Source organism: Schistocerca serialis, chromosome 3, assembly GCF_023864345.2.
Source record: "Schistocerca serialis cubense isolate TAMUIC-IGC-003099 chromosome 3, iqSchSeri2.2, whole genome shotgun sequence".
NCBI lineage: Eukaryota > Metazoa > Arthropoda > Insecta > Orthoptera > Acrididae > Schistocerca > Schistocerca serialis.
The window spans coordinates 225,181,714-225,204,769 of NC_064640.1; the positions used below are offsets into that span (position 1 = coordinate 225,181,714).

A 23,056-nucleotide genomic window follows, 5' to 3' on the forward strand; every position below is an offset into this window, starting at 1 on the left:
TATTCAACAATCAACATTAAGCAGATAGTTTAAAATCCACTTCAAGACATAATATTTCTTAATTGCAATATGTTTCATCTTACATTATTAATTATGGTAGGTTTCAAGCTTATCTATTTCTTTTTTATCTCAGTGTACACTCTTGCCATCTGCTGGAGCAAACCCATCAACTTTCACCTATCATAAATGGAAACAATGCCACCAACAGCAAGAAGCAACTAGCAACATCGTTATTCTGTGATACATTAGCGTACAAAACAGTCAGTTTTTAAGTTAATAGTGTTGATGATAGGTAGCAAATCGGTCAGTGAACAGCTTCAATAATTCCATGTTATGGGTCTAAAATTACGATAGCATCAACAACATAATATGGACCACATAACTCCAAAAGAAAATGCATAAACAAGTATTGCCCCACACACCAAGCAACTGGGGCTCATCGAAAAGGCCATATAGATTCGAATCTGTGACTAACAAAGTGGCTATAATCATAATGGTACATAGAATGGAACTGTCATATTTGAGAAATTACAGATCATTTTTCCGAGTTTTTAACATTCTGATGGGAGCAATGGTAAAACTAGCATCCTTCCACTGCAGACACTGACACCACCTCTAATGTGATGGCACAGGTAGACCAACCACAAGTGGGCTACTGGTTATGAATGATCCTCAAAGAAGTAGTTATGACAGTGAGTTTCTTCTGACATTAACTATAGAGGTAATAATCAAAAGATCCAGTTTTCCTCAAATTTGATGTGGCAAAAAGATCGAAAACATTGCACACAGGGATGTCGTCGTGAGAATCTACATTCTCAATTCTAACATGAAGTTTATTGGATGAGTCACCTGGTCAGCCTGGAGGGTGTGAGGCTTGGTGGTGCGATGGTGGTGGACATAGGGGTGGCAGCAGCTAGCCAGCAGGCACCCAGGCGCATCCATGTCCTGGCAGACACCACTGAGCGACGCGTGATGGCGCCGATGTACACCTCCTGCTCCGCCACGTCCGTCTGGGCTGTCACCTGCATCACACACAGCCGTGGCTTCCTCAGTTTTTTTCGCTGACATTAAGCAAACTGGCAATATACCACAAGAATGTAAACGCTGTAAGACAATCACTCAGTGCTCAGTAGTGACGGTATGCCCTGGTGCGCCACACCAGTGCCTCTGACGAATAAACAGCGTTAAAATAACGTTTTAAGAAGTTTAAATTTAAAAAAAAGCACCCCAAGGAGGTCACAGTACTGGAACTCCTTTCCTCACAAATCAAGAGCTGGAACACTATATTAAAAATCTAGAAAACCATCTGATACCTTAAGAGCTACTGGCAATGTAGCAATGTAGGCTTCCAGCAAAACAGAGCTGCATAAATTAGTTTCTGTCACTCACCACCTACATTGAGGGGGATTTAAAGAAATAAAAAAATAAAATAAAAAGCTTGAAATTCCAGCTATATTCACCGACCTATCAGCAGCTTAGAACACAGTGTGGAGAGAAGACATGATGTACAAACTTCTTCTTGTTAATTCCTTGCAAACCAGCCACCCTACTAAATGACAGTATGCGAAACAACTGAGTGTAAAATGTGGTAAGTGGTGCCAGTGACATAGGGACGCTAACTCAGAACATCAACCAAAAAGATAGACCTCTGCAGGTGACGCCAAGCGTTGGTAGACAGACAGAACACACAAGGTGGCAGACGGGTGCAGAATAGCAGGAGAGACAGGCACAGATAGACGGGGAAAGAGACAGAAGGGTGACAGGTGTGGATGTACACACAAGTTGTAAGACGAGATGAGTGATGTCGAATTATGTAAAGCAAGAAAGAATAATAAACAGTGCTGAGATAGAATACAAAAAGGAAAGATAGTGGTGAATACTGACTACAAAATGCCTGAACAAGTTTAATTTTGACAAAACGCTGCATAGTGAGAGAGGTAGTGCTATAGGCAAAAACAGTATAAGATAGCAGTTGGTGTCGCGAAATATCAGCGGAAATAATAGTTCATAATACAAAACAGAAAGGGGGTAAGTCTCTCTTATTTCAGGTAATCATTTACCTATAAAAATGCCGCAGGTAAGGATTGATGCAACATTTCTCAGCGTCACCACATCGCAAGCTATCAAAGAACTGAATAATACTGCAACATGTAAAACTCTTCGGCAGTCGAAGACGACGATCTGAAAATGTTAGTGGTTTGCATATAACACAGTGTTGAAACTTTCCTTGCAGTCAGATTCCAATAGTAAATACAGCCAGATTCAAAAATATAGACAGACATATAACTCCGTTGTTCGTAAATGTTAACATTCAATCGATAGATAGTAGTAGTCACATTACACTTGCCGAAATGTGACTGTGCTAGGTAGCATATTGGCTTCCTATATGAAAATAAACAGTGTGACAACGAAAGATCTCTATACATGATCTCTATACAAGATCTCAATGCACGAATAAACAGTGAGATAACGAAAGGGCAAGTTATTCTTCGTTCAGCTTACCAGGATAAAATAAGTGAAAGGGCACTTTATGCCTGTTGTCCCATGCCAGGAAAAGATATCACATACAATATACCTGCCGCCCTGTGCCGGGATAAGAAAGCACACATGTTATAAATTCGGCAGCAGAAAACTCAAGATACAGATTGAAAATACTACACTTACTCACAATGAAACACCAGAGAATTTGGGGGTAACCCTTGATAGAACCCTATCATTCATAAAACATCTTAAAACCGTACCAGTCGACCAAATGTGCCAAATGCAACCGTACAGAGGGAGAGGGAAAGTTTCGTACGCAGCAGTTCAAAGTAAAAATCAATGGTCTGCACAAGCCACGTACTTGGAACACCGCAGTAAACGGTGTGAAAGATTTTGCGACGGCGGTTACATTTCAGACGGTACCGTCTACAGCTCTTGGAGCAATTAAAATGGCAAGATTGTGGCAGGCCCCTTCAATTTTACATCACAATGCGGCAAGTATTTGTGAATGAATATTTCGCCTCCAAGCTGATATTCAGAAGCGAAGCAACCTTCCATTTATCTGGAAAGGCTAATCGCCACAATGTGAGAGTGTGGGACAATGAAAATCCCCATGAGATTGTGGCTCATGAACGGTATTCGTCGAATGTTTATGTTTCCTGTACAGTGTCACAGGCGAAGCTGTATAGACCGTTTTCCCTCTGTGAGAAGACAGGGACGGGCACATCAGTGTTGCAATCGTGGTTGTTTCCATAACTGACTGCTGGTTCCGAGAATTTCATCTTTCAACAAGACGGGACACTCCCTTATTGAAGCATCGATGTTCATCGCTACCTAGACGACGAACTTCCCCGTCGCTGTATTGGGCGTAATAGTGAAGATGGTGTGGCCACCCAGGTCGCCTGACTTAACGCCTTGGGTTTTTTTTTTCCTTCGGGTACACCGCAAAGAACTCTGGATTAGCTCAGAGAACGCGTCTATGATGCTGTGATGACCAATGACAGGATGTTGCTACATAAGGAACGAACTTGACTACCGCTTGAACGTGTGTCGTGTGATTAGAGGGGCACTCACAGAATATTTGTAGAGTACAAAACTCAAACTTGGTGAGCTTACAGTTCTAATCATGCATCATTCATATTTGTACATGTAATATATTGTAAAATGTAGAGCTCTGAAAATGAATGAATCATTTATAGTGATCCTGTAAATAAATAAATAAATAAAATTTCAGAACAGTTTTCATCACAAAAAATCGTTACCTGTTAATTGATGTACATGTAAACCATCTTTCTCAGTAGGCGCACTGTGACTTCAATAACGCAATATGTAAGAAACTATCAGCCTCGATTGCGGTAGTGAAACCAACCTTTACCTAGGTTTCAGCCCAAATAATTGAGCCTTCTTCAGAAGATATACCTGAATCTATAATTTGTCTAAGAGGGCATGGTCTAGAAATAAAACTAAACAGCCTGAATAGGCGTAGTCACATTTTAAAAATACGGTACATAAATGTCACTACGCCTATTCAGGCTCTTTAGTTTTATTTCTAGACCATGCCCTCTTAGACAAATTATAGATTCAGGTATATCTTCTGAAGAAGGCTCAATTATCTGGGCTCAACCTAGGTAAAGGTTGGTTTCATTACCGCAATCGAGGCTGATAGTTTCTTATATATTAGATTATCACGACTGCTGACTAGGCTGCAGTGTTGAAAGTACAAAAATACTTCAATAACGAATGGAACCATTCGGCTTGTTTCCCCCGTTCAATCTATCAACGTGGCTCAAAGCGCCCAGTGTCATTTTACAGCAAGAAAGATTGCCAGCACCGCAAGTTGTTCACCGAATTGGCGTACGGCACAGCGACGTCATTCGAACGTAGCTTAGCTTAGAGGTACGGTATCGGGGATGATAGCGATAATATGCAAGGGGTAGCCAGGTAGGAGAATGTGTATACCTACAACATAACAATTACCACACTGCAATTTAAAAAAAATGCTGTTTTTGAAAAAAAAGGTCAGTGTCGTTTTCGCAGGGTATAACACATACAGGGTGTCCAGGAGGAAGGTCAATATTCAGGGATACGACAGAAACGATCAATTGAAGCAAAAAAAGTCTAATTAACATCGGTTCTAAAAAGCATACCTTAAGTGCCAATGAGCACTTCTTCATTTCGATACTGTTAAAAAATCTCTTCTTCTGCAAGCTCTTTGCTTTCTATATTTTGAGATGGTAGTATGGACCAAAACAAAGAAAAAAAAAGTCTAGTAACATGGGCTCTAAAGTGCATACCTTAAGAGCTATGAGAACTTGTTCATCTTCGCTTCTGTGAAACACATCTCTTCTACTGAACAAGTGCTTATAGCTCTTAAGGTATGAATTTTAGAGCTCATGTTACTAGACTTTTTTGCTTCGAATGATCGTTCCTGTACTATCCGTGAGTAGTGACCATTCCTCCTGGATCTCCTCACATACAGGGTGAACAGAAACAGTCCGAAAAGATTGTAACGGTGTTTCACGGTAGGTTGTGCTGAGAAATAACGTTAAGAAAAAAATTCGGTACGTTGCGCATTTTTCCAGCTAATGAGCAATGAATTTAGCCAATTAGGCCGTTCCACGTGCAAACTGAAGCGGACCACCAGAGACTGTGTCACCATACGTGTTCTTCATTGGGTTTCCTTAAACCGAACAAGAGAGCGATGCAAAAACTAAACATGGGACTTTAGTAAATATCGAATCCGAGCGAAAGGCTGAGCAGTCTCGTTTGCTATCATCTACGCTATGAGAACAACTGACACTAATTGTATCTGGCGGCCGCTCGACTATGTGCAAGCAACTGGCCGATTGGCTACCTGCAATGCTAATTAAGTCGGAAAGGCCGCAACGTATCAGTTTCTTTCTTAACAATCATTTCTCAGCACAATCTATCCTGCAACAACCTTACAAGATTTTCAGACTGTTTCCGACCACCTTGTATGCGGAGCTTCCATCGTCAGAAAACTGTAGCGATGTGGAAGATATCTTGCAGCTGACCAACACTTAATACAAGTGTTGGCAGTTCACATATACACATGGAAATGTAGTAACACTCTTGTAGACAGACGAAAAGATCCGATATTATTTGACTCGACACTCAACGAGCAGTGAGTCGGAATATTTAAATGTTACCACTTGGCGCGATTTATTCTGGAATGACATCACAGATGAAGCAGTGATAATCGTCAGGTGCACATGAACTCATTAGAGGAGCCTTAATGAACTGCAACACATTCACGAAGAGTTCACTTTCAGAAGTTACCACAATCAATTCTTGAGTGTTGTTCGTCGGTCCAGGAGTCCTTGTGTGGCTCACCAACTTCGATTAACAGATAGAGAAGATTCAGAAAAGAGCTGTTTGATACATCATACGTTCGTTCAGTCTCCGTGAAAATATTATAGATACACTCTATGTATTCCCCTTGGAACATTACTAGAAAACCAAAGGTGTTGCTACATCAAAAATATTCCTTCATATCACATTCAGTTTATCTTTGTCCAGCTAGTACTTCTACTCAAACGCTCTATGGTACACTCTTTCATCTGTCATCATCATCATCATCATCATCATTTAAGACTGATTATGCCTTTCAGCGTTCAGTCTGGAGCATAGCCCTCCTTATACAGTTCCTCCATGATCCCCTATTCAGTGCTAACATTGGTGCCTCTTCTGATGTTAAACCTATTACTTCAAAATCATTCTTAACCGAATCCAGGTACCTTCTCCTCGGTCTGCCCCGACTCCTCCTACCCTCTACTGCTGAATCCATGAGTCTCTTGGGTAACCTTGCTTCTCCCATGCGTGTAACATGACCCCACCATCTAAGCCTGTTCGCCCTGACTGCTACATCTATAGAGTTCATTCCCAGTTTTTCTTTGATTTCCTCATTGTGGACACCCTCCTGCCATTGTTACCATCTACTAGTACCTGCAATCATCCTAGCTACTTTCATATCCGTAACCTCAACCTTGTTGATAAGGTAACCTGAATCCACCCAGCTTTCGCTCCCATACAACAAAGTTGGTCGAAAGATTGAACGGTGCACAGATAACTTTATCATTTTGTGCAGCTATTGGACAACTCCTCCATGATTATGTGATGTCGACATAGTTCAGAAATAACTGGAATTATTTGATTGCTCTGAACCGTATTCCAAATTGGTGTCACCAGAAGCTTGCACAGTGCCTTGCTGACATCTTGGGTCCATGGGTTCGTGGGGTCTGCGCCACACTCGAACCGAACCATCAGTTCTTACTAACTGAAATCAGGACTGATCTGACGAGGGCACGATTTTCCAGGTCCAACTGAAATAGCCACGAGCCCAGGAGAGGCGCTGCAGGCGACGCCGGGCTGTTAGCAAAGGCACTCGCGTCAGTCGTCTGCTGGCATAACCCATTAACGCCAAACGTCGCCACACTGTCCTAACAGATATATTTGTTGTACGTCACACATTTATTTCTGCGGTTATTTCACGCAGAGATGCATGGCTGTTAGCACTGGAAACTCCAAGCAAGAGCCGCTGGTTTCGGTCGTTAAGTGAAGTCCGTAGGCCACTGTGTTGTCCGTGGTGAGAGGTAGTGCCTGAAATTTGGTATTCTCGACACACACTTGACACTGTGGATTTCGGAATACTGAATTGCCTAATGGATTCAGAACTGGAGTCTCCACTGCATCTACCTCGAACTACCATTCCGCGTCCAAGTCAAACTCACTTCGGAAACTTTTTCACATGGATCAGCAAGTACAAATGACAGTTCCGCCAATACACTGTCCTTTTATACCTTGTGTACTCGATACTTCCGCCATCTGTACATGTGCGCATCGCTATCCTATGAGTTTTATCACCTCAGTACACATTGTCGGAATGAATTTGTGATGGATAATCAGAAAGAAACGCAGTCACTACGACCCTGGCGTCTAGCTTCACATAGTCCAGAAAATAAAGTTCCCGTAACGCCTCCATGTGACGATGAGCCTGCAATGACTCGAAAACTAGTTAGTGGTGCAATAAATCGTTTGAAACTTAAGAAAAGCGACTGTTTGTGTATCATTCCTACAAAAACCCCCAGTATAAATCTTAGTTGTTGTTCGTCACCCACAGTTCAAATGGTTCAAATGGCTCTGAGCACTATCGGACTTAACATCTGAGGTCATCAGTCCCCTAGAACTTAGAACTACTTAAACCTAACTAACCTAAGAACATCACACACATTCATGTCCGAGGCAGGATTTGAACCTGCGACCGTAGAGGTCGCGCAGTTCCAGACTGAAGCGCCTAGAACCGCTCTGCCACAGCGGCCGGCTCACCCACAGTGAATAAAATAAATTCTGTAATATGCCTACGCCGAGAAAATCTTGTATGTTCCTAAATCTAGAGTGCTCATTTAATTAAAAACTACAAATTAACCACGACACGTACCTGGTGCAGCCGCGAGCGCGCCAAGTCGGAATCCCAATGCTGCGAGCTAAACAGAATGCTGTCCAGGACTCGCCGAGGTGCCGCCTGCACTCCCACCTGCAGTTTTCACCAGTTTTAACATCTCCACTCATTCACCACAACATATTGTCATAACAATGTAGTTTCAGTTAATGATTCGATACACTCATAATAAAACAAAATTGCTGCTCACTGGCATTTAATATTTTATAATTCCTATGGATTAATAGTAGTTATCCCACCCGGGTTACAGTGTGTATCTAAGTGCTAGTTTCGGGAGAGGGTGTTGCGCCGGTACCGGATCGAACCCGCCCGGTGGAGTAATGAGGTTCGTTGTGCCGGCCTGGATTTGATTTTTAGGCTGTTTCCCACATCCCATTACGTGAATGCCGCGCTGGTACCCGTCTTGCCTCAGTTATATGATTCACAAACGTTTAGAAAAGTTTCGCTCACTTTCACACGAATAACACTACAAGCAGACAGTTGGGGTACACATATTCCATCCTTACGGGGTAGGGGGTAACGGGGTGGCGGCGTAGGGCATCCAGCCACTCTTAAATTAACCATGTCAAATCCGTTAATAACCATGCTGCCCGCATCTCGTGGTCGTGCGGTAGCGTTCTCGCTTCCCACGCCCAGGTTCCCGGGTTCGATTCCCGGCGGGGTCAGGGTTTTTTTCTGCCTCGTGATGGCTGGGTGTTGTGTGCTGTCCTTAGGTTAGTTAGGTTTAAGTAGTTCTACGTTCTAGGGGACTGATGACCATAGATGTTAAGTCCCATAGTGCTCAGAGCCATTTTGAACCATTTTTTTGAATAACCATGCTGACCCTGCGCCGATGCAGAACAAACGCACTAGAAAAAGAAGAATGCATTAATAGTACTTTATACATATCCATTTATACACTAAAGTGACAAAAGTCAAGGGATACCTCCTAATATCGTGTCGAATCTCCTTTTGCCTGGCGTAGTGAAGCAGCTCGATGAGGAATCGACTCAAGAAGTCGTTGGAAGTCCCCTGCAGAAATATTGAGTCATGCTGCCTCTGTAGCCGTCGAAAATTGAGAAAGTGTTGTCGAGGAAATTGGAGTACCGAAGATCCATATGGGGGACAAAAAGTTCAACAGGGCTCAAGTGGACTGCCTAGCCTTTGCAGATGACATAGCAATAGTAAATGAGACGGAAGAATACGCAAAGACACAACTCGACAACTTAAGTAAGGTAGCCAGAAAGATGGGACTGAGAATCGCCTATAACAAGACAAAGACATTAAATACCACTGCAGACTGAGAAACACTGGAAGGCACTGTGCAAATGGTGGACAAATTTAAATACCTGGGAGAATTTATAACAGGAACGAACAGTAGCTAGGAGGGAATAACAGAGAGGATAAAGAAGATGAGGTCAGCCTTCTGCATGACGAGAGAGATATACAATAAAAATAATACATCCACAGAGGCAAAGATAAGCCACTACAAGGCAACGGTGAGGAATGCAGTATTATATGCTGCTGAGACGATGACACTAGGAAGAAATGGGGCAGAACAATTACAGAAAGAAGAGAGAAAAATACTGAGAAATGTACTAGGTCCCAAAAGAAGTGGAGAGAGGTGGATGCAAAGACCTAGGGAAGAATTTTACCGGAACATGAGAACAATATCCGGTAAAATCAGACTCAAAAGGGCAAGGTTTGCTGGACATGTAGTTAGGATGAATATGGACAGAATGACGAAGAGAGTGTGGGAAACAACAGGGAGGACAAGGGGAAAGACAGGAACCAAGTGGGTTGTTGAAATTCGGAAGGACTGGTTGGAATAGGGGATCAAGGTTGAAGGAAAGAAAAATTGGAGGAACAAATATACACCGACAAATATGCCGGAGATCAGTGACAGAGAAGAATTCAGGAAAAGATTAGAGTGTCACCAGTGGAGCCGACAGGAGAAACGGAAACTGAAGATCTCGGAAGAAGAGCGGGAGAGAAGAAGAGAAAGAATGAAGAGGTTCTGGGAAAAGAAGAGGAAAATGCAGTCCACGAAGGAGTTACTCCTGGTCCTACAGAGGCCGTAACGCAAGAAGAAGAAGAAGAAGAAGAAGAAGAAGAAGAAGAAGAAGGTGCAGGATTTTCTGCACAAACTGACCTCTCGATTGTCCCATAAATGTTCAATGGGATTCATGTCAGGCGATACGGGTGGCTAAATCATTCGCTCGAATTGTCCAGAATGTTCTTCAAACCAATCGCGATTAATCGTGGCCAGGTGACATGGCGCACTGTCACCCATAAATATTCCGTCGTCGTTTGGGAACATAAAAGTCCATGAATGGCTGCAAATGGTTTCCAAGTGCCCGATCATAACCATTTCCAGTCAATGATCGGTTCAGTTAGACCAGAGGACCCTGCCGATTCCTTGTAAACAAAGCACACACTATTATGGAGTCACCAGAAGATTGCACAGTGCCTTGTTGACAACTTGGGTCCATGGATTCGTGGGGTCTACGGCGCGCTCGAACCCTACCATCAACTCTTACCAATTGAAATCGAGACACATCTGACCAGGTCACGATTTTCCAATCGTTTAGCGTCCAAACGATATATTCATGAGCCCAGGAGAGGCGCTGCAGGCGAAGTCGTGTGCTGTTAGCAAAGGCACTCGCTTCGATCGTCTGCTAGTATAACCCATTAACGCCAAACGTCGCCGCACTGTCCTGACAGATATGTTTTGTTGTACGTCTCACATTGATTTCTGCGGTTATTTCACGCAGTGATGCTTGGCTGTTAGCATTGACAACTCTACGCATATGGCGCTGATTTTGGTCGCTAAGTGAAGTCCATCGGCTACTGTGTTGTTTGATATTCTCGTCACAGTCTTAACACTGTGGATATCGGAATATCGATTTCTGTAACTATTTCCGAAATGGAATGTCACATGCGTCTATCTCCAACTACCATTCCGCGTTCAAAGTCTGCGAATTCCCGTCCTGCGACCATAATTACATCGAAAGCCTTTTCATATGATTCATCGGGGTACAAATGACAGCTTCGTCCATGTACTGCCTTTTTATATCACATGTATGCTGTACTACCGCCATCGGCATATGTGCATAGCTGTATCCCATGATTTTTGTCACCTTAGTGTATACTGATGACCGTGAATAAACACTTGCATTTTTGTAACCTAATAAACCAGAAAAATATTACGTCATTCATAAATTAATTCATATCATCGACATTGATACGTGGTAGAATTTTTGAACGTATACTGCGTTCCAACATCATGCAATATCTCAAAGAAACCGATCTATTGACTCAAAATCACCTCGGGTTCAGAAAGTATCGTTCTTGTAAAACACAACTGTATCTTTATTGAATGAAGTAATGAGTGTTATCGTCAGATTTCTAGCTGATTCCATATTTCTACCTTTCCGGAAGGCTTTTGACACAGTTCCTAATCAAATCGCGTGCCTGTGGAGTATCGTCTGAGTTGTGCGACTGAATTCGAGATTTCATGTTAGAAAGCTTACAGTTCGCAGTAATTGATGGGAAATCAACTACTAAAGACGAAGTGACATCTGAGCCTCCCCGAGGAAGTGTTGTAGGCCCTCTGCTGCTCTTAATCTGTGTAAACGAGCTGCTCTCGTACATTGTTTGCTGATGACGCGGTCGTTTACCGTCCGGAAAAGGCGCAGTGAGTTGGAAAGTAACTGCAAAAAGATTTATACAAGGTATTGCTGTTGTGCATGCGAACTGAGGAGCTACTCGACCGACTAGTAGCGGCTCCGGTCAAAGAAAAACATCAATAACGACCGGGAGTGCGGTGTGCTGACCACACGCCCCTCCTGTCCGCATCCTCAGCTGATGATGACACGGCGGTCGGATGGTCCCGATGGGCAACTTGTGGCCTGAAGACGGAGTGCCATTGCTGTTGTGCAAAAAGCAATGAAAACTGTGAGGTCCTCTACAGGAGAAGTAAAAAATTCCGTTAAATTTCGGTTACATTATAAGTGACACTAATTTAAAGGCGATAAATTCAGCTAAATATCTAAGAGCTATAATAGCGGTGGCCACAACGAGGTTCGCAGGCCGCATGCGCTTCTTGCTTCAGAATAGTGAGGCACTTGCATAAAGTATTAAAATATTGCAATTTTATCAAGTAAAAAAGTGATACACACTTCTACAATGAGGTGACTAAAGTCGTGGGATACCTCCCTACATCGTGACGGACCTCCTTTGCCCAGCGCAGTGCGGGAAGTCGACGTGGCATGGACTAAACAAGTCGTTGGAAGTCGGCTGCAGAAATATAGAACCTTGCGACCTGTATAGCGTCCATAATTATGAATGTGTTGCCAGTACAGGATTTTGTGCACGAACTGAATTCTGAATAACGCCCCATAAATCGGTGGGTAGCCAAATTATTCGCGCGAATTGTCCAGAATTTCTTGAAACAGTCGCGACAGTTGTGGGTCGGTGAGGTGCGTTGTTATCCATAAAAATTCCATCGTTGTTTGCGAACATGAAGTTCATGAATGGCTGTAAATGGTCTCCAAGTAGCCGAACATAAACATTTCCAGCCAAAGATCGGATACCAAGCGAGGTGGCGCAGTGGTTAGCACACTGGACGACTGATTGAGGTTTTCCGTGAGGCCGGCCGCTGTGGTCGAGCGGTTCTAGGTGCTTCAGTCCGGAACCACGCGGCTGCTACGGTCGCAGGTTCGAATCCTGCCTCGGGCATGGATGTGAGTGATGTCTTTAGGTTAGTAAGGTATAAGTAGTTCTAAGTCTAGGGGACTGACGACCTCAGATGTTAAGTCCCATAATGCTTAGAGCCATTTGAACCATTTTGTTTTCCGTGATTTCCCTAAATCGTTTCAGGCAAATGACAGGATGGTTCCTTTGAAAGGGCACGGCCGATTTCCTTCCCAATCCTTCCCTAATCCGAGCTTGTGCTCCGTCTCTAATGACCTCGTTGTCGGCGGGACGTTAAACCATAATCTCCTCCTCCAAAGATCGGTCCAATTGGACCAGAGCGCCCAGTCTATTCCATGGAAACAAAACCCACACCATTACGAAGCCACCACCAGCTTGCATAGTGCCTTGTTGACAACTTGGGGTCGTGTCCTCGTGGCGTCTGGGTCACACTCGAAATCTACCGTCAGCTCGTACCAACTGAAATCAGGACTCACTTGATTAGTCCACGACTTTTCCAATCGTTTAGGATCCAACTGACACAGTCACGAGTCCCGGAGAGGATCTGCAGGTGATGTCGTGCTGATACTAAGGCACTCGCGTCCATCATTTACTGCCAAACCACTGTCCTTTTATACCTTGTGCACGTGATACCACCGCCATCTGTATATGTGCATATCGCTATCAAAAATGGTCGAAATGGCTCTGAGCACTATGGTACTTAACATCTGAGGTCATCAGTCCCCCAGAACTTAGAATTACTTAAACCTAACTAACCTAAGGACATCACATACATCCATGCCCGAGGCAGGATTCGAACCTGCGACCGTAGCAGTTGCGCGGTTCTGGACTAAAGCGCCTAGAACCGCTCGGCCACTACGGCCGGCCGTATTGCTATCCCATGACTTGGCATCTCAATGAACACTACTGGCCATTAAAATTGCTACACCACGAAGCTGACGAGCTACAGACGCGAAATTTAACCGACAGGAAGAAGATGCTGTGATACAGACGCGAAATTTAACCGACAGGAAGAAGATGCTGTGATATGCAAATGATTAGCTTTTTCAGAGCATTCACACAAGGTTGGCGCCGGTGGCGACACCTACAACGTGCTGACATGAGGAAAGTTTCCAACCGATTTCTCATACACAAACAGCAGTTGACTGGCGTAGCAAGGTAAAACGTAGTTGTGATGCATCGTGTAAGAAGGAGAAATGCGTACCATCACGTTTCCGACTTTGATAAAGTTTGGATTGCCGTCTATCGCGATGGCGGTTTATCGTATCGCGACATTGCTTCTCGTGTTGGTAGAGATCCAATGACTGTTAGCAGAATATGGAATCGGTGGGTTCAGCAGGGTAAAACGAAACGCCGCGCTGGATCCCAACGGCGTCGTATCACTAGCAGTCGAGACGACAGGCATCTTATCCACATGGCTGTAACGGATCGTGCAGCCACGTCTCGATCCCTGAGTCAACAGATGGGGACGTTTGCAAGACAACAACCATCTGCACAAACAGTTCGACGACGTTTGCAGCAGCATGGACTATCAGCTCAGAAACCATGGCTGCGGTTACCCTTGATGCTGCATCAAAGATTCAACGACGAACCTGGGTGCACGAATAGCAGAACGTCATTTTTTCGGATGAATCCAGGTTCTATTTACAGCATCATGATGGTTGGATCTGTGTCTGGCGACATCGCGGTGAACGCACATTGGAAGCGTGTATTCGTCATCGCCATACTGGCGTATCACCCGGCGTGCCCGGGGTGCCATTGGCTACACGTCTCGGTCACCTCTCGTTCGCATTGACGGCACTTTGAACAGTGGACGTTACATTTCAGATGTGTTATGACCCGTGGCTCTATCCTTCATTCGATCTCAGCGAAACCCTACACTGCAGCAGGATAATGCACGACCGCATGTTGCAGGTCCTGTACGGGCCTTTCTGGATCCAGAAAATGTTCGACTGCTGCCCTGGCCAGCACATTCTCCAGATCTCTCACCAACTGAAAACGTCGGGTCAGTGGTGGCCGAGCAACTGGCTCTTCTCAATACGCCAGTCATTACTCCTGATGAACTGTGGTATCGTGTTGAAGCTGCATGGGCAGCTGTCCCTGTACACGCCATCCAAGCTCTGTTTGACTCATTCCCCAAGCGTATCAAGGCCGTTATTACTGTAAGAGGTGGTTGTTCTGGGTACTGATTTCTCAGGATCTTGTTGTTGTTGTTGTTGTTGTTGTGGTCTTCAGTCCTGAGACTGGTTTGATGCAGCTCTCCATGCTACTCTATCCTGTGCAAGCTTCTTCATCTCCCAGTACCTACTGCAACCTACATCCTTCTGAATCTGCTTGGTGTATTCATCTCTTGGTCTCCTTCTACGATTTTTACCCTCTACGCCGCCCTCCAATACTAAATTGGTGATCCCTTGATGCCTCAGAATATGTCCTCCCAATCGATCCCTTCTTCTAGTCAAGTTGTGCCACAAACTTCTCTTCTCCCCACTCCTATTCAACACCTCCTCATTAGTTATGTGATCTACCCATCTAATCTTCAGCATTCTTCTGTAGCACCACATTTCGAAAGCTTCTATTCTCTTCTTGTCTAAACTATTTATCGTCCATGTTTCACTTCCATACATGGCTACACTCCATACAAATACTTTCAGAAACGACTTCCTGACACTTAAATCTATACTCGATGTTAACAAATTTCTCTTCTTCAGAAACGCCTACCTTCCCATTGCCAGTATACATTTTATATCCTCTCTACTTCGACCATCATCAGTTATTTTGCTCCCCAAATACCAAAACTTCTTTACTACTTTAAGTGTCTCATTTCCTAATGTAATACCCTCAGCATCACCCGACTTAATACGACTACATTCCATTATCCTCGTTTTGCTTTTGTTGATGTTCATCTTATATCCTCCTTTCAAGACACTATCCGTTCCGTTCGACTGCTCTTCCAACTCCTTTGCTGTCTCTGACAAAATTACAATGTCATCGGCGAACCTCAAAGTTTTTATGTCTTCTCCATGGATTTTAATACCTACTCCGAATTTTTCTTTTGTTTCCTTCACTGCTTGCTCAATATACAGATTGAATAACATCGGAAAGAGGCTACAACCCTGTCTCACTCCCTTCCCAACCACTGCTTCCCTTTCATGCCCCTCAACTCTTGTAACTGCCATTTGGTTTCTATACAAATTGTAAATAGCCTTTCGCTCCCTGTATTTTACCCCTGCCACCTTCAGAATTTTAAAGAGAGTATTCCAGTCAACATTGTCAAAAGCTTTCTCCAAGTCTACAAATGCTAGAAACGTAGGTTTGCCTTTCCTTAATCTAGCTTCTAAGACAAGTCGTAGGGTCAGTATTGCCTCACGTGTTCCAACTTTTCTATGGAATCCAAACTGATCTTCCCCGAGGTCGGCCTCTACTAGTTTTTCCATTCGTCTGTAAAGAATTCGCGTAAGTATTTTGCAGCCGTGACTTATTAAACTGATAGTTCGGTAATTTTCACACCTGTCAACACCTGCTTTCTTTGTGATTGGAATTATTATATTCTTCTTGAAGTCTGAGGGTATTTCACCTGTCTCATATATCTTGCTCACCAGATGGTAGAGTTTTGTCAGAACTGGCTCTCCCAAGGCCGTCAGTAGTTCTAATGGAATGTTGTCTACTCCCGGGGCCTTGTTTCGACTCAGGTCTTTCAGTGTTCTGTCAAACTCTTCACACAGTATCGTATCTCCCATTTCATCTTCATCTACATCCTCTTCCATTTCCATAATATTGTCCTCAAGTTCATCGCCCTTGTATAGACCCTCTATATTCTCCTTCCACCTTTCTGCTTTCCCTTCTTTGCTTAGAACTGGGTTTCCATCTGAGCTCTTGATATTCATACAAGTGGCTCTCTTTTCTCCAAAGGTCTCTTTAATTTTCCTGTATACATTATCTATCTTACCACTAGTGATATACGCCTCTACATCCTTACATTTATCCTCTAGTCATCCCTGCTTAGCCATTTTGCACTTCCTGTCGATCTCATTTTGAAACGTTTGTATTCCTTTTTGCCTGCTTCATTTACTGCATTTTCATATTTTCTCCTTTCATCAATTAAATTCAATATTTCTTCTGTTACCCATGGATTTCCAGCGGCCCTCGTCTTTTTGCCTACTTGATCCTCTGCTGCCTTCACTACTTCATCCCTCAAAGCTACCCATTCTTCTTCTACTGTATTTCTTTCCCCCATTCCTGCCATTTGTTCCCTTACGCTCTCCCTGAAACTCCGTAAAACCTCTGGTTTAATCAGTTTATCCAGGTCCCATCTCCTTAAATTCCCACCTTTTTGCAGCTTCTTCAGTTTTAATCTACAGTTCATAACCAATAGATTGTGGTCAGAGTCCACATCTGCCCCTGGAAATGTCTTACAATTTAAAACTTGGTTCCTAAATATCTGTCTTACCATTATCCAATGTAACTGATACCTTCTAGTATCTCCAGGCTTCTTCCATGTATACAACATTCTTTTATGATTCTTGAACCAAGTGATAGCTATGATTAAGTTGTGCTCTGTGCAAAATTCTACCAGGCGGCTTCCTCTTTCATTTCTTAGCCCCAATCCATATTCACCTACTACGTTTCCTTCTCTCCCTTTTCCTACTACCGAATTCCAGTCACTCATGACTATTAAATTTTCGTCTCCCTTCACTATCTGAATAACCTCTTTTATTTCGTCATACATTTCTTCAATTTCTTCGTCATCTGCAGAGCTAGTTGGCATATAAACTTGTACTACTGTAGTAGGCGTGGGCTTCGTGTGTATCTTGGCCACAATAATGCGTTCACTATGCTGTTTGTAGTAGCTTACCCGCACTCCTATTTTTTTATTCATTATTAAACCTACTCCTGCATTACCCCTATTTAACTTTGTATTTATAACCCTGTATTCGCCTGACCAAAAGTCCTTCTGCCATCGAACTTCACTAATTTCCACTATATCTAACTTTAACCTATTCATTTCCCTTTTTAAATTTTCCAACCTACCTGCCCGATTAAGGGATCTGACATTCCACGCTCCCATCCGTAGAACGCCAGTTTTCTTTCTCCTGATAACGACATCCTCCCGAGTAGTCCCTGCCCGGAGGTCCGAAAGGGGGACTATTTTATCTCCGGAATATTTTACCCAAGAGGACGCCATCATCATTAACCATACAGTAAAGCTGCATACCCTCGGGAAAAATTGCGGCTGTAGTTTCCCCTTGCTTTCAACCGTTCGCAGTACCAGCACTGCGAGGCTATTTTGGTTAGTGTTACAAGGACAGATTAGTCAATCATCCAGACTGTTGCCCCTGCAACTACTGAAAAGGCTGCCCCTTTTCAGGAACCAAGCGTTTGTCTGGCCTCTCAACAGATACCCCACCGTTGTGGTTGCACCTAAGGTACGGCTATCTGTATCGCTGAGGCACGGAAGCCTCCCCACCAACGACAAGGTCCACGGTTTATGGGGGATCTATGCACCCAAATTGCGGGCAAATGTAATGACATGTCAGTTCTAGTATAATATATTTGTCCAATGAATAGCCGTTTATCATCTGCATTTCGTCTTGGTGTAGTAATTTTAATGGCCAGCTGGACGCGCCGCGCCGCGTACAAACGCACGATTCTCAGTGCAGCGCTGAACGGCGCATAGCAGCACAAAGATAGAGCAGAGTGTTCGTAGCAACGCAGGAATGTTCCAGTGTGCGCGTGTGGGTGTCATTAAAAATGGAAAACAAGAAACGTCGTCCTTCTAGCGCCGCACACGAATGAACCATTTCCTTTGATGCACTGACACTGTGCGGAACTGACTCATTGCTGCCCAGAGAGGCGCGCTTTGCAGCACACACCTGACGCGCCGCGCAGCACCGCGCTGTAAACCCCGTCTGTTGGTTTGGCGCAGCACGGAGCGGCCGCTGTTGACGCGGCCTTTACAAAAGGAACTCCTCCCACGAACTCACAAACTATCAACCTTTGACAATGCCCGCCGCGCCGCGCACATATGTAGGAGCGCCGTCTCGAGGTGTGGCAGTCAGTAGCCGGTCACATTGCAACTACACTACTGGCCATTAAAATTGCTACACCACGAAGTTGACGTGCTACAGACGCGAAATTTAACCGACAGGAAGAAGATGCTGTGATATGCAAATGATTAGCTTTTTCAGAGCATTCACACAAGGTTGGCGCCGGTGGCGACACCTACAACGTGCTGACATGAGGAAAGTTTCCAACCGATTTCTCATACACAAACAGCAGTTGACCGGCGTTGCCTGGTGAAACGTTGTTGTGGTGCCTCGTGTAAGGAGGAGAAATGCGTACCATCACGTTTCCGACTTTGATAAAGGTCTGATTGTAGCCTATCGCGATTGCGGTTTATCGTATCGCGACATTGCTGCTCGCGTTGGTCGAGATCCAATGACTGTTAACAGAATATGGAATCGGTGGGTTCAGGATACGGAACGCCGTGCTGGATCCCAGTGGCGTCGTATCACTAGCACTCGAGATGACAGGCATCTTATCCGCATGGCCGTAACGGATCGTGCAGCCACGTCTCGATCCCTGAGTCAACAGATGGGGACGTTTGCAAGACAAAAACTGTTGTGGTTGGCAGGAGAGCCAACACCGTGTTACTAGAGGAAGCCGAAAGGCACGCGTTTCAGCTCACGCAGGCTGGCGTGAGGTCTGGAACAGGACAAGGAAACTAGAATTTAGAAAAAACGGACGTAGCTGGTGGAATACTTAACTTTAATTTGCCCGCATCTCGTGGTCGTGCGGTAGCGTTCTCGCTTCCCATGCCCGGGTTCCCGGGTTCGATTCCCGGCGGGGTCAGGGATTTTCTCTGCCTCGTGATGGCTGGGTGTTGTGTGCTGTCCTTAGGTTATTTAGGTTTAAGTAATTCTAAGTTCTAGGGGACTGATGACCATAGATGTTAAGTCCCATAGTGCTCAGAGCCATTTGAACCATTTTTTAACTTTAATTCATTAATGGTGAACGTCGCTCTTGACGGTACATGATTCACAGTATCAATAGTAACTGCTAATGGTGCCTTGCTAGGTCGTAGCAAATGACGTAGCTGAAGGCTGTGCTAACTATTGTCTCGGCAAATGAGAGTGTATTTTGTCAGTGAACCATCGCTAGCAAAGTCGGTTGTACAACTGGGGCGAGTGCTAGGAAGTCTCTCTAGACCTACCGTGTGGCGGCGCTCGGTCTGCAATCACTGATAGTGGCGACACGCGGGTCCGACGTATACTAAGGGACCGCGGCCGATTTAAAGGCTACCACCTAGCAAGTGTGGTGTCTGGCGGTGACAACACAACAATCATCTTCACGAACAGTTCGACGACGTTTGCAGCAGCATTGACTATCAGCTCGGAGACCATGGCTGCGGTTACCCTTGACGCTTCATCACAGACAGGAGCGCCTGCGATGGTTTACTCAACGACGAACCTGGGTGCACGAATGGCAAAAACGTCATTTTTTCGGATGAATCCAGGTTCTGTTTACAGCATCATGATGGTGGCATCCGTGTTTGGCGACATCGCGGAGAACCCACATTAGAACCGTGTATTCGTCATCGCCATACTGGCGTATCCCGGCATGATGGTATGGGGTGCCACTGGTTACACGTCTCGGTCACCTCTTGTTCGCATTGACGGCACTTTGAACAGTGGACGTTACATTTCAGATGTGTTACGACCCGTGGCTCTACCCTTCATTTGATCCCTGCGGAACCCTATATTTCAGCAGGATAATGCACGACCACATGTTGCAGGTCCTGTACGGGCCTTTCTGGATACAGAAAATGTTCGACTGCTGCCCTGGCTAACACATTCTCCAGCTCTCACCAATTGAAAACGTCTGGTCAACGGTGGCCGAGCAATGCGCCAGTCACTACTCTTGATGAACTGTGGTATCGTGTTGAAGCTGCATGGCTAACAGTTACAATGTTATCTAAGGATCATAAGAAAAGGAGAGAAAGTTTAATCAAGAGTGGGTGTGGTAATTCCTTGTTATAGAGAGGAACGGTACACCAATGTGTCTTTTGTATTGTCACAGTACAAGGCTAGTAATCACAAACGCTGTCATTACACTAATCACAGTGGTTTCAGCAAATACTTTTTCTCTTCGTTCTCAGTTCAGGAAAGCTGATGGTCGTCATTAAAGGAAAAATTTGAAGGGCAGAAGAGGGTTATACCCTGTTTACCAGGGAAGCAAATTTAACAACCGACGCTGGCTTAGTTTTGGCTTTTAATATAGCAAAATCAAAAAAGCCATACACAAGGGGCAGTGTGTACAGGTCATTACTGCACAAGTTGTTTCTATTTCAGACCCCGAAAATAAGAAACTAAAAAAACTGGTTAACCAAATGCCCGCTTCTAGACATACAATAGAGAGGCGAGTTTCTGTTATTAGTGATGAAAATGTAAGTAAATCACAAAAAAATATAAGTGACTGCTTAGCAATGAGTCTGACTTTGGATGAGTCTACAGATATCCAAGATAAACCGCTACTGCCGGCCGAAGTGGCCGCGCGGTTCTGGCGCTGCAGTCTGGAACCGCGAGACCGCTACGGTCGCAGGTTCGAATCCTGCCTCGGGCATGGATGTGTGTGATGTCCTTAGGTTAGTTAGGTTTAACTAGTTCTAAGTTCTAGGGGACTAATGACCTCAGCAGTTGAGTCCCATAGTGCTCAGAGCCATTTGAACCATAAACCGCTACTTGCAATATTTATGAAATACGTATCAAATAACTTGGAGGCGGTGTAAGAGCTGTTAGACTTTCCTTGTTCATTGAAGGATATTACGCGAGGTTGTGGCATGAAAGGAGCCCTGGATGGTGTTTCAGTGAAAGATTGTCAGTATTTCTACCGAAGGTGCACCGACTATGAAAGGTAAAAAGTAAGGTTCAAAATTGTTCAAATGGCTCTGAGCACTATGGGACTTAACATCTGAGGTCCTCAGTCCCTAGAACTTAGAACTACTTAAACCTAACTAACCTAAGGACATCACACACATCCACGCCCGAGGCAGGATTCGAACCTGCGATAAAAACTAAGGCCTTGTGGGACTTTTAAATACTGTCACTTCATACACTGACTTCTTATCTGTCCACTGTATTATTCATAGAGAACATTTAACATCTAAATATTTTATATATCCACACGTTATGCAGGTGGTGCTAAAAATTGTCAGCTACATTCGCTCATATGCCAAATCATACCGACAGTTCAAATCCTTCAGAGAAGAAATCACCAGTGACGACCTTCCTGATGATGTGTCTTCATATTGTTTAGTGAGATGGCTACCAGTAGGCAATGTTCTACGCTGATTTTTCTAATTACTGAATCCAGTCAAGCAATTTCTGCAAGGAAAAGGAAAATCTTTCCTTGAGCTCGACGAGCCGCTGTGGTTGTTAGGCATGGCCTTTTTTAACGATATTGTTCAGCATTTATAAACACTAAACACATAATTATAAGCAAGAGATAAAATTATTTCTGGTTTAGAGCAGTCTGTGTTCAGCTTTCATACCAAATAAAGACTCTTTCGGAAAGACCTTGAGACTAAAACATATGTCCATTTCATACGCTTGAAGAAAATTGCTGAAAGCCTTCCTTTAGTTCAGGTGAAAATAAAAAATTATTTAAGTAGAATGTCTGCCCTTGCTGAAGAAATAAATGTCATATTTAATGATTTGAGGGCACTAAAACCTTCATTTTCATTCACGGAAAGTCCTTTCCTTCTTGATGCTTCGTAAGATTATTAAGGATACAGCAGCTGTGCAGTTCGAGCTACTGGAACTTCAGGAGGACTATACTCAACACTCAAGTTTATCACATCTAAATATCGATCTGTTCTGTCTGATGAACATTTCAAATAAAATGGTTCAAATGGCTCTAAGCACCGTGGGACTTAACATCTGACGTCATCAGTCCCCTATACTTAGAAACTACTTAAACCTAACTAACTTAAGGACATATCACACATCCATTCCCGAGGCAGGATTAGAACCTGCGAGCGGTGCAGCAGCGCGGTTCCGGACTGAAGCGCCTAGAACCGCTCGGCCACAGCGGCCGGCTGATGAACATTTAAGTGAACTTGTGCAAACTGTGCTCACCAATTATCAACCAGATTTAAAACAGTTCACAACAAAAGTAAACACTCCAAAAAGCATATCACATATGTAGCTTTTAGATTCTTGTTGTGAAACAAAATAGTTCAATAATGCTATTTTTAAAATAGTGTTTCTTCATTGATGTTAATTATTAAGCCCTAAAAAATGCAGATTGCTTCGAAACAGCACCATAAGTTTGCGACTCCCGAAGTTAAGGTTAATGGCCACCCCTGGGCTGTAATTTTTAAGATTTCTCCTTGTGTTCACGAAC

The 23,056-nt window shown here is 44.0% G+C and overlaps 1 protein-coding gene across 1 annotated transcript in view; it reads right to left on the reverse strand.

The window, feature by feature from the left end:
- Positions 1 to 23,056, reverse strand: part of LOC126470761 (uncharacterized) — a 302,868-nt gene that overhangs the window by 21,800 nt on the left and 258,012 nt on the right. Inside the window, exon 2 of the mRNA XM_050098767.1 lies at positions 850 to 1,022. Within this exon, the coding sequence (XP_049954724.1) occupies positions 850 to 1,022 (173 nt within the window). The remainder of the gene's footprint in view (positions 1 to 849; positions 1,023 to 23,056) is intronic.